Genomic DNA, 17,804 nt, shown 5'->3' on the forward strand with positions numbered 1-17,804 from the left:
TTCCCATTACTGCTGTGCACTGAATCGACAATTTCATCAAGACCTCTAGATTTTTCTCCGCATAGTCTCAACCAATTCAGATTCTACCAGTCTGAGTTATGCAGCCAGGATTTTTGCCACCAACAAGCATCACTATATGTAAACGTTGTATCTCACTTGCCATTCAGTTCCTCATTCACCCATTTTTGAGAAATCATTTTGGAATTCTTTGCAATCCAATTTGGATTTCACCACTAACAGTGCATTCCTAAGGAGAGTTACTCCAGTCTAAGCCAACTGAAATGAATGGGCTTAGACTGGAGTAACTCTCCTTAGGAATGCACTGTAAACAGTTTACCATCATAAACAAGTTTTGGGGATATTCTTGTTCATTCTTTATGTCCAACAGCACCAGTCACAATACAAATCCTGGAGGGGGGGTGTTAACACAAGAATCTCAAGGAGCAAACAATCATTTCAATATAAAATTCTGGTACCAGCACAATTTTAGGTTAAAAAAAATCACAGCATCTCTAAGTATAATTGCAGATAATAGACAGGTAAAAAAACAGGGAGTGTAAGTATTTGTATGAAAAGGGAGTGTAAGCAGTTGTACGCAAAAGGCCGTATTTCTGGTTCTTCCAGCGACAATGAGCCAAATTTTGTTTGAAAGTCTGCAATTTTACAACCAAAAGGTTCATTTGGGAAGATGCAAATAAGGTCCCTGGCACAGCTTGCACTCCTGAAGATGCCTTTAGAACAAGCCACGTTCGGCTAACTGACAGCCCCTAACTTTGTAGGCCAGAAACCCGGCCAAGCAACTTCTGCAACTAAGAAAAATACAAAACTACAGAAAACACTCAGACATATCTGGTTAGCCGGTGACAGCGGCTGCCAATCTACTGGCACCACCACGCATCCTTTCCACTTACCTTAGCTGGAGGGACCTTGCCGGCTGCTGTGATCTGGCCCGTGAAAAAACGGCCAAAATTATTGGCTGCTAGCACAACCGCCTTGTAGCTATGAGGGAAAGAAAGGGAGAACAGAAGGATCATGATCGTTCCCCAACTCAAGGCTTCCCCAAAAGGGAGGTTACATAGCCAGTAGTGAGGTTTGCTTGACAAACTTGGTGTCTACCACCAGCCTACCACACCCATTGTTGCAATCCTACTCTTGAACACATGAAGCTGCCTTATACTGAATCAGGCTCTTGGTCCATTAAAGTCAGTCTTGTCTACTCAGACCGGCAGTGGCTCTCCAGGGTCTCAGGCAGGGGTCTTTCACATCACCCACCTGCCTAGTTCCTTTATCTGGAGATGCCAGGGATTGAACCTGGGACCTTCTGCATGCCAAGCAGATGCTCTACCACTGAGCCACAGCCTCTCTTCCTAGCCTTGGCTCCCATCTGTTAATCCCAAACAGAACAACATGGTGGCCAATTCAAACAGGCCTGCAAGTTGGACTGATCAAGCCTTACACGGTCAACCCTCGTATCTGCAGAACCTCCTCTCTTGGTCTGTTGCCCAGAGAAGGTTAAGATCATCTAACACCAACTTATTGGTAGTGTCCGGCCCGAGGAGTGTCCGGCTGGCCTCTGCCAGGGCATTCTCTGCCCTGACCCCAGCCTGGCGGAACAGTCTTTCTAATGAGACCAGGGCCCTGCAGGACCTTATGGAGTTCCACAGGGCCTGTAAAACAGAAATGTTCTACCAGGCATACGGTTGAGGCCAACTACAGTTCCTACCATAAATGCTGACCTCCCTACCTTACCCACCGCTGCCAAACAATTGCCTGCAGGCCATACTGTGGCCTTATATTGAAACATTATGCACCATTAGAAATTATGGTTTTAATTGGTTAGGGCAATTTTTACTCATACTACATGTGATCTTATGATTTTTACTGCATGCTTTATGGTTTGGGTGAGCTCAAGGAAACAAGCACAAATGCACACTTTTTGGGAATACAAATTGTGCTCATTACCAACCTGCTCATTTTACGTGAAGCAAGAGCAGTAAAAAAAAAAAAAAAACACCCTTTGTTTTAGTACAAAATAAAAAACAAAACCTTGTGCTTTCATACCCAGCAATGTTGGCCATGGAGCTGAGAGCATCATATCCCTGAGCGATGGTCACCCGTGGAACCTGATCCATGGCCAAGACGGTCGTGTTTCTTTCTGACAGCTTGTTCAGAAGGTCTGGGTTTTGAGCCGGGTAGATGAAACTGATCAGGGTCGCAGATGGCTTAAAGAGGTCCACTTCGTGCATGCCCAGCGCAGGATTAAACATAGGAGCCCTCACCTGGAAACAAAGCATAAACACTGACACCCAAAGCAATGAATAAGCTCGACTATGCCGCCGGAGGCCTTTCCAAGATGCTTTCATTCAAGGCCACATGTTAAATATGCTAGATTGGGAAAACTTATCTTTATATGTTCGTACTGTAAACTGCCCTGAGATGGGCAGAAATCCACCAATAAATAATAGCCCATGACCAACAGAATCCAAGGAAGAGGCAAGCTTTGAACCAGGTCACAGATTAGACTAATAGCTGCTATTGTTCTTGATATATAGGAGCCAGTGTGGTGTAGTGGTTAAGAGCAGTGGTTTAGAGCAGTGGAGTCTGATCTGGAGAACCGGGTTTGATTCCCCACTCCTCCACATGAGCGGCAGAGGCTGATCTGGTGAACTGGATTTGTTTCCCCACTCCTACACACAAAGCCAGCTGGGTGACCTTGGGCAAGTTATTGCTCTGTTAGAGTTTTCTCAGCTCCGTCTACCTCACAGGGTGTCTGTTGTGGGGAGGGGAAGGGAAGGTGATCGTGAGCTGGTTTGAATCTCCCTTAAGTGGTAGAGAAAGTCGGCTTATAAAAACCAACTCTTCTTCTTCTCTTCTTCATATGTTTGTAGTGTAAACTGCCCTGAGATGGGCAGAACAGAAATTCGCCAATAAATAACAGCCCAAGACCAACTGAGTCCAAGGCAGAGGCAAGATCTGAACCGGGTCACTGATCAGACTAATAGCCGCTACAGTTCTTGATATATATCCTCTCTGCAGTCTTTACAACAACAGTTTAAACTGGTATTATCCTTGTATTATGAATTAGAAGTAGGCAGACAGCGCTCTACTTGAAGCTGCTAGCAAACTCCAGGATGAAACAATATATGAACTGGGTCTCCACTGCTCAAGCTCTCAACCATTTCACAATCTCAAATAAGGCTCCAGCGGCCACCAAGTTTATCATATGCTCATGCCCGAGTCACTGAAGATTCAGGCTTAAGCAGGTAAAGCCTCAGCACCCAATTCTCCTGCAAGAGACAATGCACGGATGGACTTTGCTCAATGGGTAATACGCCTTGAGAACAAAGCATCTGTGCTATAGCAGCTGAAGTTGCCGTGGTGTCTGGGGACTTGCTCATGCAGTCGATTTGCCATAACATCACCAAAGAAACCTTGCTGTCTCTGCAGTATTTACGGCATTGCACGTGCTTAAGCAATATTATTTTCTGTTCAAGATTTATTTTGGTTGACAAAACGCAGCTAGCAAAACTGACTCGAGCTTTGTTATGAGAGACACAGAGGCCCACGCTCAATTCACATGAATGCATTCATGGAATATCTAACCACAGACCAAAAACAGAACAGATAAATATTTGAGAGACACAGACACACACCTTTTGGGAAAAAGTATACAGAGACTTAAGAAAGGCCTATATGGGTTGCAATGGTCACAGAAGCAGGAATGGCTACATAATTTGGGGCCAGGCGCAGAGAAACCCTCCAATATGATGCTGGTTAGCCACACGACAAGTCACTCTAGACACTGCAGCTCCTGGAATATAAAGCAGCCACAATGCAAGGACTGAAGAGGTTACCTTACGCCAACCTGGCAATCACATGCTACAGTGGTAAGTAGGGCACGCTATTGGCTTACAAAGAATCTGCCACGCATTCAACACAGGATGCAGATAAGAAGCCTTAAGACCAGAACCTGAAACATCTGCTTTTCTCCACCACCACTTCTTTTCAATGCATCGAGCATGATAAAGAGAACTCAAAAGCTTGCACAGTGTTGCACATTATTTTTGGTTGGTGCTGATGAAAAATTTTATATGAATTCGTTTTCTTGGATCTTGCTTTGGATCAAAATGGCCACTTGAAATTTCATAGAATCACAGAGTTGGAAGGAGCCATACAGGCCATCTAATCCAACCCCCTGCTCAAATGCAGGATCAATCTAAAGAATCCCTGGCAAGTGTTCGCCCAGTCACTGCTTGAAAACTACCAGTGACGAGGAGCAAAACATCTCCCTAGGCAGCTGATTCCACTGCTGAACTACTCTTACTATTAATTCCCCCCCCAATATCCAGCCAGTACCTTTCCACTCGTAATTTAAACCCATGACTGCAAGTCCTATCCTCTGCTCCCAACAGGAAAAGCTCCCTGCCCTCCTCTAGGTAATAGCCCTTCAAATACTTAAAGAGGGCAATCATGTCCCTCCTCAACCTTCTCTTCTCCAGACTGAACATTCCCTAGTCCCTCAGCCTTTCCTCGTAGGGCCTGGTCTCCAGGCCCCTAATCATTCTCGTTGCTCTTCTCTGCACCTGCTCCATCTCTCAATATACCTGCTTATAAAATGAACTGATTCACTATTTTTAATAACACCATAATTTAATCCACCTTGCAGAGAATAGGTCCTTCTTTCTACTATCTAAACTGAGAACCCAGTTTCATTTTAAAAAAATGTCAACTTATTTTTGAAGTAAACTCCTGCTGGTGCTGCTTAAAAACGGAGATTGCACTGCAAACACTAGTTTCCTGTTTTCTTTGCTCTAGGTCCATAGATGTATGCCAAAAGAAACACTGACTGGGTTACTAACAGTGCAATCCTACGGTGACTTACTCCAGTCAATGGGGCTTAGGCTGGAGTAACTCTTGATAGGCTTGCACTGGAAATGTCCCGAATTTGTACAGAAAAGAAGGTTACATGAAGGTGCCTTATACTGAATTGGACCACTGGTCCATCAAAGTCAGTATGGTCTACTCATACCGGCAGTGGCCCTCTAGGGTCTCAGGTAGAGGTCTTTCATATCACCTGTTACCAGATCCAAAATGGATTGAACCTGCAACCTTCCACATGCAAAGAAGAAGCTCTACCAACTCACCCATGGCCCCCTGGATAAAGCCTACCTTTATTAAGTGAGAAAAAGTGAGCACCATAAAACATTTCTACTGAAATGTTCACACGACAAGGGTAAATACTAGTGGTATAAAAAAAAAATACAAGTGAGATAAAAGGAATAGTAATTACTTTGAGAACTAAATCAGAAGCCAACACTTGCTTGGTTCCTTGGATCTGAGCCCCTGCCTCTCTGTAATGGTCATCGGAGAATTTGGACGCTTCGCCGGAACTCGACTCCACGACAACGTTGAAGCCTTGCTTCACCAGCGCTTGAACCCCTGCCGGTGACAAGGCAACTCTCTTCTCGTTCTGAAAGATCTCCTTGGGAACTCCTACCGTTAGCTGCTTGTATGGGATACCTGTAAACACAGAGAAGCAGGCAGCAATTATTTCGTCACAGCTTGTCTAACATTCCACTGACACTGATGACCTCCTATGGAATGGAGTCTTTCTGGAAACGTTAAAAGGGCCTATAGAGATTATACATTTTTGTGGGGACGGGCTGTGGCTCAGTGGTAGAGCCTCTGCTTGGCATGCAGAAGGTGCCAGGTTCAATCCCCGTCATCTCCAGTTAAAGGGACTAGGCAAGTAGGTGATGTGAAAGACCTCTGCCTGAGACCCTGGAGAGCCGCTGCCGGTCTGAGTAGACAATACTGACTTTGATGGACCAAGAGTCTGATTCAGTAGAAGACAGCTTCAGGTGTTCATGTGTGTAAACTCATGTTAATAGCTCGTTTCTTAGCGACCAACAGGTGGCAGAGGTAATTTAAAAAATACAATTAATGTAAAAAAATAAAGTGTCCAACCTACCTTTACTTGAGGACAGGATATAAACAGAACAAATAAATACATAAAGAAAGAAAAATAAACTTGAGTGTAAGTGCCACTGAACTACTTCCTGAGCAACCAAACACGGGCTTGGGCTGCAACTCTGCATAAATTAGAATAACCTTGAGTGCATTGACAAGCATAGTCGTTTATGAACATTGTCATAAAAACTTATACTCAAAAGCACACAGCTACCTTCCAAAGTTTCAGGGGTAGAACTCAGTACTATGCACAATCTTTTTTTTAAAAAAAAAAGATGCCTTGCCATTATTACCGAAGAACAGTCGGTATAAAACTTTCAGTGCGACGTTCTCTTTATAACCTTTCGTTTTTACAACTCTCACGATAGCCGCTGACATTTTACAGATGAAAAGCGCCAACAAAAGTCCACAACTTACTCAAAGCCAGTTAGCAAGGATGGCTAAACTGAACTTGCCTTTGAATCCAGATCACAGAAGACTAAGTTCGTCAAGTCACTTAACATATGTTAATATTTCAAAGTAATGTATATAATTGTGTTGTTTTTCTGAAACAGTGAGACAGCAGTCATATGCTGTCATACCAACAGCTATGTAGCATTCCCCTTTCTCTGCAGGCACAAAGGTACAAGGGAAGATGGCACAGGTAAGCGTCTAACAACTTTCTTCTACAGAAAAAGCATTGGCAGCCGTTTCCAAGGGGAAACACAGTGAACCTGAAGGGGAAACACAGTGGCTTGAAGACAATGAGCAGCCAAACTACATCGCTCTGATAAGGTCCCATCTCCTACTCGAGTTAGAAGCAAAGGAAGTCATGGTTCTAGCCAAACTTTCTCATCTCTTGGCACTGCTGAGCAAACATTCCCATCTGCTCTATTCCTATGTTGTGGAGGCAAAGCCAAAATATTCATCCCCATTCAAACAATGACTCAACAATTCATTTCATTGAGAAGGCGAATACAACTTTCCCCAGATGCTTTCATCTCCCCCCACCTCCACACCAGCAGATGGATCGCTGAATGAACTCTGGGAGCAGGCAAGAACAAGCTCAAAGGGAAAGGCAGTAGCAGTCTGGGGTATGGCATATCTAGTTCTGTCCTCACTTGCCAAGAAACTGAATCCAGGAGAAACACTCTCATACACACTAGAATGAGACGCATCACTGTTTGGCTAACATACAGTTTGTGTCTTCTACCCTACCTGTGAACCAAAGAAAAACAGGGTGTGCCGGGCCTTCTTTCAACCACAGCAACCAGAAAAGACAATGATCCCCTCCCCACAAAAACATACTCCATAAACTCATATTCATGACTCCACAAGGCAGAATCACAAGAACACTGCAGCCAATATCTATAAGGAGATAAAAGGCTAAATTGCTTTTCTGTCAGTTGTTTTGGTGTTCCATGTCCAGCAACAGGCAGGTCCATGGACAAGGGAAATACAGAAACAACAGTATTCCTATTAAACTACATTTGGATGTACTTCACAGCGATCACATCATTTAAACCAGATAACCAAGCTCCATGGTCTCCATGGCACAAACTACAATACACTGGACATGATGATAATGAATCCCGCAGGCTACTAAGGCAAAGAAAGATTCATTGTAAAATATCTTTTCTAGATCTTATATGATTATCAGTCTTGCCTACAACATTTAAACCAGATAACCGATCCAGAATATTTTCACAAAGACCTGGTCCTAGGAGTATCGTAAAGGATAGAAATATAAAAGAATCAACATTGTTGATTTTCCACAGGCCAAAGATACAAAAGGTACTTGCTGGTGTTTCACAGCATTTTGTACCTAGAGAAACTCAAGGCATGATTGGAAACCTTACAGCATGATCCCGAACAGTTACATCCGTCTACATCCGTTAACTTCGATAGACCAAGCAGGGTGTAGAGTTTTTTACGATTGCCCTGCAAGTCTGAAAACATTTAGTAAGAACATAAGAAGAGCTCTGAATGATCAGACCAGGGGTCCCATCAACCTGTTTCACACAGTGGCCAATCAGTTACTCCAGAGGGCCAACAATCAGGGCATAGGGGCCAAAGTGTTGCCTCCTGCAATGAAATCCTATTGGTAAATTTGCTCTGCATTAGCGCGCTTAATAAACCAATATTTTTAATGTTTAAAAGTCTGCAAATAAACAAAAATCTATAGAACAGATTTTGTCTCCACCTAAGCTCCTTGAGTACGGAGATTCTAAACTTGCTAGGCTTTCCCTAGATATATCGTACTTCTAGACAATTTTAAGCATTTTTTTTGAAACTGACATTTTACATATCTCACGCAAATAAGAAATGACAAGCATCCCGTCATAAGGTTAACAAGAAAATCCACAAAAGAGCAGGGCACCAGAAACAACTGGAAAGAGGGGAAAGAGCTGGCCCTTACTTAGACACCATCAGGTACTCTTATCTGCTTCTAGGAAGTCCACAAACAGCATCAGCATCCTGCCTGTGTTCCACAGCACCTAATATAATAGACATGCCTCGGTGGCCTATAAATGGAATGCTTAAGATCAAAAATGGATGTTGCTGGAAGTAAAGAGTGGATGAGAACCAGCTATAGAACTGGCACATATCACCTGACGGTCTTGCCCGGGGTGAGCGGCTTTGAGACTTGTAGTGGTTGGGATATTGGAAACCCTTGTTCGCACAGGGTTCCACACAATCCAGATTATACCAGAAGACAGTTATGGAGACCTAACAAAATACGTAATCTGCATTTGTTGCTCTGCCTGGATCTATACTTGCTGCAGAACGAGGTAGTGGAAAGGACTGTGCGAGTTCAGGCTGCTGGTGCAGGATGCTGGTTTTTCTTTTAGAGTTCTGCTGCGGTTAAAAACAAAGCAGAGCAACAAGAGGTCTATAAAATTATTTATTTATAGAGTTCTATAAAATTATGGATGGAAAGATTGGATGGGGAGAAGCTTTTCTCCCTCTCTCATAATACGAGAACGCCGGGTCATCTGCTGAAGCTGGAGGGTGAGAGATTCCAAACAGATAAAAGGAAGTATTTCTTCACACAAAGTGGAGTTAAATAGAGGAACTCCCTGCCCCAGGGTGTGGTGATGGCTGCCAACTTGGAAGGCTTTAAGAGGGGAGTGGACCTGCTCATTGAGGAGCGGGCTATCCATGGCTACTAGTCAAAATGGATACCAGTCAAGATGCATACCTATTCTCTCTAGGATCAGATGAGCATCCCTTTATTATTAGGTGCTGTGGAACACAGGCAGGATAATGCTGCTGCAGTCATCTTATTTGTGAGCTCCCTAGAGGCATCTGGTTGACCACTATGTGAACAGACTGCTGGACTTGATGGGCCTTGGTCTGATCCAGTATGGTCTTTATGTTCTTAGGACATCTTCACTACCCTCCACTCTCTCCCTATATTGCATTACTGTGTGGTTATTGGGGGCTTGATCTTTGGAAGCCGCAGATCAACAAGTCACCACTAGCACTATTCATGGCTACTAGTAAAAACAGATACTAATCATGATGCATACCAGTTATCTCCAGGATCAGAGGAGCATATCGAATATATTAGATGCTGTGGAACACAGGCAGGATGGTGCTGCTGCAGTCATCTTGTTTGTGGGCTTCCTAGAGGCACCTGGTTGGCCACTGTGTGAACAGACTGCTGGACTTGATGGGCTTTGGTCTGATCCAGCGTGGTCTTTCTTATGTAAGTTTACCTTGAGCTCTCTTTGAAGGGGGATTGCAGGATATAAAATTGTCTGCCAGGTAACAAGAACATCAGGAGAATTGATATTTTTCCTACTAAGTTAGTTTTCTTCTGGGAAACAATTTTTCTTTTTACCAATGAGAAGAGAATTGGGGGGGGAACACTTTCCTGCCTGCAACATGAAACATGGCTATGTGCTCTACCACCTCAAGTTTACTTTCATGCATCGTCTGCATTTTGCAATAGAGCAAAGTTTTGAAGCTACAAAAATGGGTTTGTGTTGTGGGAGGGCCTCTGCTCTGTCCAGGAAATTCAGTTTTTTTACCTTAAAGAGCCCTGAAATCCTACAGCCTGAGCAAAATGGGCAAGATTTTTCTCTGTTGAATCACCGCGAGGCATGTTTATACTTGCACCGGGTATGTTTGCAGACAGCGTTCTTTGTAGCTTGCCACGCAGAAAATTGGTAGAACAGTGGCTCAGAATGACTAAGATTTAGCTCAGTGAAAAGTCTGGGGGAAATAAATTGCCATTTTTGTATGTCTTGGTGATTATTTGTGATTCATTGTGATGTTTTGGTGATTTTTGGTGTTTCTGTTGACTAGACTGTTAGCATACTAGTAAATGGGTTACTTCTGTATATACTAAGGTCTTTAGTATAACACAGCCTGCGTGCTGTGTTATTTTGAGTTGGAAATAAATTGTAGGCAGAAATCAGTAGCAGAATGGATTGATTTCAAATCAAGGTTGCTTTTGAATCCCCACCAAAAGCTTTTTTAAAAAAAAATAAATCAAGCTTCCTGAGAATACTTCATATTTTTTTCAACAGTGACACATTATTTAGTTATTCTGGCCACTAAAAGATGTTTAACTTACAGGTGAACAGTGTAAATGATTTACTTAAATGGGGGATACTTTGTGTAATATGCCCCTTCTTGCGATTGGCAGTCTCCATGGCTGTTTTCTTCTGTAGTGAAGTATGGAAATAAAGCTGCACCCTGAGCAACCTTGTCCACCCCAGCCTTGTTTCCAGAACTGTTTCTGTTTCATTTTTTCTCTCTGTTCCTTGCCCCACATTGCATAATCTCCCAGCCTTTACCCAATTTCCTCCCTGTGCCAGCAACACAAAGAAGCCGACCATCCAAAATATTTGCTTACTGCAGTCCTGGTGTGCTGGCCCATGTATCTTTGTTCAGTGAGACTGGAGAGGACAGAACTTTGTGAAGGAAAGGGCTGGGAAGCTTCAGGGCAGAGCAATTTGCTTTTGTACAATTAAATATTTTTTTTCTCCAGTAAGTTGCAAACTGCCGGGCATAAAAATAGGCTAAGATGGAAGGGCACACTTCCTGACGATGCTGTCTTGTATGTCTCTTGGAGCAAGGAGCTGAACCCCAGTGCTAATGGTGACTTGCTGATCTGATCTGCGGCTTCCAAAGATCGAGTCCTCAATAACCACACAGTAATGCAACGTAGGGGAGAGTGGAGGATAGTGGAGATGTCATAAGAACATAACAAAGGCCATGCTGGATCGGACCAAGGCCCATCGTCCAGCAGTCTGTTCACACAGTGGCAAACAAGGTAAGAAGAAGAAGAGTTGGTTTTTATATGCCGACTTTCTCTACCACTTAAGGCAGAATCAAACCAGCTTACAATCACCTTCCCTTCCCCTCCCCACAACAGACACCCTGTGAGGTAGGTGAGGCTGAGAGAGCGTGACTTGCCCAAGGTCACTCAGCTGGCTTCATGTGTAAGAGTGGAGAAACCAACCCGGTTACGCAGATTAGCATCGGCCACTCATGTGGAGGAGTGGGGAATCAAACCCAGTTCTCCAGATCAGACTCCACCGCTCCAAACCACTGCTTTTAACCACTACACCAGGTGATATGTGCTCAAGGAAATGTTTCCTCACTGTGAAACAGAGGGAATGTGATTGGTTGACTTCACTGAGTAAGGATTTGACATTGGCAAGCCCGGGGATAATGGAAAAAGGCATACGATCACGACAAATTGGGTAGATAGTGCCCAATGAGATGCGGCATCACTGTAACCACAGAAAACATTCAAGCCGTTGATTAGAGAAAGCCAATTAAAAGAAGAAGAGTTGGTTTTTATCTGCCGACTTTCTCTACCATGTAAGGAAGAATCAAACCGGCTTACAATCACCTTCCCTTTCCCTCCCCACAACAGACACCCTGTGAGGTATGCAGGGCTGAGAGAGCTCTAAGACAGCAGTGACTAGCCCAAGGTCACCCAGCTGGCTTCATGTGGAAGAGTGGGGAAACCAACACGGTTCACCAGATTAGTGTCCGCTGCTTATGTGGAGGAGTGGGGAATCAAACCCAGTTCTCCAGAATCAGCATTTAAAAACCAGAATCCTTATTTTTCAATGCTTTGTATAATAAAGCCACAAAAATTAGCTGTTATACAGTGAGTGTGCAAAGCATAATCTCAGATGAAATCAGATCATCTGCTTTTGTTACTTTAAGCTCCCCAAAGCTAGAGCTAACTGAGGAAATGCAGCAGAAACAGCTGAGGAGTGTTTTCAGCCCCTATTATAGATGCTTGTCCATGCTTTTATTGAGTTACAATCTTGTACTGTCAAAGGAAAAGAAAACAGTCAGCCGGTGTAGCTGTATCAGCAAAAAGGCTTTCCCAGTTTTGGAAAGCTCTGCTTTCCAGCTGCGGTCTGGCAAACTCATACAGGGCAAAGCTTTATCTCCTGTGGAGCTCCTAGGATAGCACACCTATAAAATACATAATCGAAAATGCTCCGGGCTGGAACAGTTATAATCACCGAGGCATTCAGACTATATCTCGTGAATTACAAACAAAGCAGGAAGTTTGCAAAGCCCATGGCTGAATCCTGATCTCAAGAGTACAACTGCAGAGCTGCCAATACTTACTCCAATTCAAGAGTTCTCTGGTTAGAAAAAACACACACAGGAATGTCCTTTGACAGTCAACTCCTTTGACTAAAGGTCTCGAGGCGAGGGGCTATGGCTCAGTGGTAGAGCATCTGCTTGGCATGCAGAAGGTCCCAGGTTCAATCCCCAGCAACTCCAGTTAAAAAGATTAGGCAAGCAGGTGATGTGAAAGACCTCTGCCTGAGACCCTGGAGTCTCTGAGTAGACAATGCTGACTTCGATGGACCAAGGGTCTGATTCAGTAGAAGGCAGCCTCATGTGTTCAAGTCACCCAAAAAGGTCTTGTGGCACCTTAAAAAATAACCGATATACTGATGAATGACCTTTTGTAGAGCAGAGCCCTATTTGTCAGATGCATGAAGTGAAACCTCAGTAAGCATAAATATATATTCAGCAGAGGGAAAGATGACATTCAAAAGTACACGTGGCAAATTTATCTCACATGCTTTTGCATATAACTGTTGGAAGCTATGCCTCCCGCGTTTTACAGCTACTGGATTCACTCTTCACACATTTACCCCCTCTGCTGTGTATACATTTCTGCTGACTAGAGGTTTCATTTCATGCATCTCATGCAGTGGGCTCTATTCCAAGAAAGCAAAGTCTTAAGGCACAAGATGCCTTTTTTATTTTTGCTGCAATGGGCTACTATGGCTATCCCTCTGGAAGCAGTCAGAAAAATATTAGTATGAGCCCTGCAATTATGTGCACCCCCAATCCCAATTTTGGAGAACGGTCTCTACTGAATCTTGAACACCCTAGCATTTGTATGTACCTTTTGACCAGATAACACTATAACACACTAAACACTAACAGCACATTATGAGCTGTACAAACCATAGACATGATACCAGTTCCATGCCCAGAGGACTTTGTACTTTATGGACAATCAAAACTGTAGCAGGGGAAAAGTCATATTGACAAAGAGTAGCAGAGATACACAGGGGAGAAAATGAGTAGTTGTATTCCCCTTTGTACTAGCTGTTCTACATCTGATATTAATCATGTCTTCCTGTCCAGTGGAAAGGTATATAACAGTCTCTTTGCGGTGGGAGCTACAAAGAAAATCAGACAGGGGTACTGAATGAGATGGGTGAATTGTACAGGTGATCCTGTGGAGAAGGGCAACAGTCTTCAATGAGTTGGGACCTTCTGGAGCGTCGTAAAACCCCTACCTGTTTTGGGCTTTTGGGGGGGTGCTTTTTGGAAGGATCTGCTGTGACTGCACGTGCAGAACAAGGGCACTCTGCTATAGGGTGGTGAGACAAGATGAATTAGCAGCAGATATCTTTTTTTAGTACAGGCAGGTTCAGAGACCACTCCCCACAAAAGCTCTCCTTTGCCTTCTCTCTCTCTTCCCAGCACAGCCATCCTCCATCAGAAAACGTTCTGAACATGCTTAGAGCACTTGAGCCGCCCTCCCCATCAGTGATCTCATAACTGTGGCTCCTCCCTTCCTGTCTCATGCTTGCAGCCCCACACAGTTGCTTGGGCATTACTGGGCAAAAGGCAGCGGCTTTACTGGGCAAGGAGCACCTTGCGAGAAGACAGCACCAGCCTGGTGGGCCCAGGAGGAGTTGGGGTGCACCACCTGCAAAGCAGTCTCCCTCACACTAGGCGGCAGCTGAGCACAGCAGCAGAGGTAGGTTTGCCAGCCCAGGGCAAACCTACCTCTGCAGGCGGGGGGGGGGGCAGCAAGGGCCTCTGGCTAGCCCTATGCAAACTCAGCTGGTACAGGGCAAGGCAAAAAAGGGGCTGCGAGAGAACTGAGGACCAGAGAAAGGAGGGGCAGTGCTATGCTTGGCCAGCATGGGTGGAGCCCATAAGAACATAAGAAAAGCCATGCTGGATCAGACCAAGGCCCATCAAGTCCAGCAGTCTGTTCACACAGTGGCCAACCAGGTGTCTCTAGGAAGCCCACAATCAAGATGACTGTAGCAGCACCATCCTGCCTGTGTTCCACAGCACCTAATATAATAGGTATGCTCCTCTGATCCTGGAGAGAATAGGTGTGCATCATGACTAGTATTCATTCTGATGGGTAGCCATGGACAACCCTGTCCTCCATGAACATGTCCACTCCCCTCTTAAAGCCTTCCAAGTTGGCAGCCATCACCACATCCTGGGGCAAGGAGTTCCAGGGATAAAAAAGGAGGGGCCAGAGAGACAGGGGAGGGGAAGAAGGCAAGCTGGCTAGAAAAGATTGAAAGGGTTGCAAAGAAGGGAGGAAGAGGAGCCTACAGGAGGATCTCTTGCCTGGGACAAGATAAGGCTACCACCCCTGGGCAGGCCTGGTAGAACTGCTCCAAGGCAGAGGCACAACTCAGGGGCCCCCCCTTTGAAGGGACAGAGATGGGCGAGTAAAGGGAACCGTGCTTGTGAGTAAGCTTGCGTGGACTTTGCTGATTCCAATAGAGACACTGAAGGAGCACCATTGCATGTGGTGAGTCTCTGCTGCCCCGGAAGTCATTTATGATGTCCCCCCACCCTCCCTGACAGGGGAGCACAGCATCTTGCTGTGAAACGTCCATCTGTAATGGTGGATGGCTCAACTCATTAAGAGCAACTTTAGTTAAGGCAACAGTTGGGTAAGTTGGCAATTTCCAGCCACCCTCCGAACTGTGCAGACCAAGAAAAAATAAAGACGCCACATCGAGCATACTTCATGAGATTGCACAATGTTAACCTAAGCTATAAGCTGAACACAAAATGCACAGACCCACTGACACATCTGGATCAACTCCACTGCACAAAGCATTTGCTAGCCTGCTGAAATATTTTGCCAGCTTTCCCATCTCTACTTTTCCAGTTAGTCACATAAGACCTTGAGGAATCTCCAGTTAATCACACAAGAATTTGAGGAACATAGCAAGCTACTCACCAGGAAACTCTTGTCCCTTGCCCTGGACAAATGGCTACCTGAAAAGCTAGATGCCTTATCTGTGCATTTTCTTCAAGCGAATTACTATGTGCTTGCTTTCATGACTATAACTCTATAAATCACTACCAAAGTGCTTGTCATTATACGGCTAATGGCTGTAAATAAACAATCTGAATCTATAATGAGCAGAGTATATTAGAGAAAAGTTACTGTATACCACAAGGACCCTAACTGTGCTACACTTCAACTCCTGACAGGATCCACGCCATTAAAGGCTGGGCTGTCTCCCATCAGAGTACAGGATAGGATTTACTCTCAACCCAACTGCATTTCAAAATGCATCCCCAAAAGAATGAATGGCAGCCACTCATATATTATGCAGAAAGATACACAGAAGCTGCCATTAGAATGGACAACAAGGATGCCATCATTCAGACAGTTACCAAGGAGTAAGTCCCATTTACACTCCATGGGATTTATTTCTGAGCATACAGGCTTAGGACTGAACATGTAGGCTAAGTGTACTGCACTTAGGACTTCCTGCTCTCCTCTGGTAACTCCAGAACAAACCTATTCTTGTCTGCCTAGCCCTAATCTGGGTTTTGTTCCTTCCTAGGAGTGTTGCAACTTGCTTTTAGACAGACAGACATCAATCCTGTTAGTCTGAATGGATGCATTTCTATTGCAATTGCGTACCTGGTTTGACAGGGGCTTGGCACCAGAGGATCTGGTGGGTGCGGAATGTTCGTAGGCATGAAGTCTTGACCTTGTGGCACATCACATTGTTGAAGAGAGGACTGGAGCAGCTGATGACGACGGTGCGCAAGAGGCCCGCCATGTTGCTTGGAGGTCTCTAGGTCACCCCTTTAGAAAGCTGCTCTGCTGGGCCCTGCTGTATAACAAAGACAACAGAAGCCTGTTCAGCACATCAGAGACTTAGGAAAAACAGACAATTCAAGAATCAAGGTGAGACAGTAATGGGCAGGCCCAAGCTAAGGGAACATAAGGACATGCCAGAGCGCTTTAAAAATAGATAGGATGTTGGAAAGAACTGCTTCTGTTCAGGCCCCTGTGTTGGGAAGCTTGGGAAGGGTTCTACTTCAAGGTTAGCACATTTAATGTGTGCTAGTAACTTCAGCATAGACGACTGGGGAAGGGAATGGCAAACTACCCCATAAACACAGACTGCCTAGTAAACATCGGGATGTGACGTCACCCATGGGTCAGTAAAGACCTAGTGCTTGAAGTAACTTAAGAACATAAGAAAAGCCATGCTGGATCAGACCAAGGCCCATCAAGTCCAGCACTCTGTTCACACAGTGGCCAACCAGTGCCTCTAGGAAGCCCACAAACAAGACAACTGCAGCAACATTATCTACCTGTGTTACACAGCACCTAATATATTAGGCATGCTCCTCTGATCCTGGAGAGAATAGGTATCCATCATGATTAGTATTCCTTTTGACTAGTAGCCATGGATACCCCTCTCCTCCATGAACATGTCCACTCCCCTCTTAAAGCCTTCCAAGTTGGCAGCCATCACCACATCCTGGGGCAGGGAGTTCCACAATTTCACTATGCATTGTGTGAAGAAATACTTCCTTGTATCTGTTTTGAATCTCTCACCCTCCAGCTTCAGCAGATGACCCCACATTCTGGTATTATGAGAAAAGGAGAAAAGCTTCTCCCTGTCCACTCTCTCCACACCATGCACAATTTTATAGACCTCTATCATGTCTCCCCTTTACCGCCTTCTTTCCAAGCTAAAACAGCCTTAAGTGTTTTAACCGCTCCTTGAAGGGCAGTAGCTCTAGCTCCCTGATCATTTTGGTTGCTCTTTTCTGCATCTTCTCAAGCTCTGCAATATCCTTTTTTAGGTGTGGTGACCAGAACTGCACAGAGTATTCCAAGTGTGGTCTCACCATAGATTTGTATAAGGGCAGTGTGATAGCAGCAGTTTTATTCGCCATTCCTTTTCTAATTATGACCAGCATGGAATTTGCCTTTTTCACAGCAGCTGCACACTGGGTTGACATCTTCATCAAGCTATCCACTACCAACCCACGATCCCTTTCTTGGTCTGTCACTGTCAGCACAGATCTATATGAAGTTGGGATTGTATGGGCAGTATGATAACTTGAGGGAACAAATCTTGTCTGAGCTGTATCAACATGACAGGCCGCTGCATACAGGCACAATGAAGTCTGTCTGAAACCTTCCTCGGCCTTTATCTTTTGTACATCACTGCAGTTTCAGAATAGTAACTGCAATTTTTAAGTGGACTCCTATTGTCAGTGAGAACAAAACGCCAGCGTGGCATAACAGATAGAGTGTAGGACTA

At 44.6% G+C, this 17,804-nt stretch overlaps 1 protein-coding gene across 1 annotated transcript in view; it reads right to left on the minus strand.

Moving 5' to 3' along the window:
* NNT (nicotinamide nucleotide transhydrogenase) overlaps positions 1 to 16,309 on the minus strand; it is a 74,881-nt gene extending 58,572 nt beyond the window's left edge. The window contains exons 1-4 of the mRNA XM_056848396.1: positions 16,160 to 16,309; positions 5,291 to 5,520; positions 2,062 to 2,279; positions 912 to 999 (exon numbers count right to left, since the gene is read on the minus strand). Of these exons, the coding sequence (XP_056704374.1) occupies positions 912 to 999; positions 2,062 to 2,279; positions 5,291 to 5,520; positions 16,160 to 16,301 (678 nt within the window). The 5' untranslated portion in view covers positions 16,302 to 16,309. The remainder of the gene's footprint in view (positions 1 to 911; positions 1,000 to 2,061; positions 2,280 to 5,290; positions 5,521 to 16,159) is intronic.
* Positions 16,310 to 17,804: the final 1,495 nt, after the last annotated feature.

Source organism: Euleptes europaea, chromosome 4 (assembly GCF_029931775.1).
Source record: "Euleptes europaea isolate rEulEur1 chromosome 4, rEulEur1.hap1, whole genome shotgun sequence".
NCBI lineage: Eukaryota > Metazoa > Chordata > Lepidosauria > Squamata > Sphaerodactylidae > Euleptes > Euleptes europaea.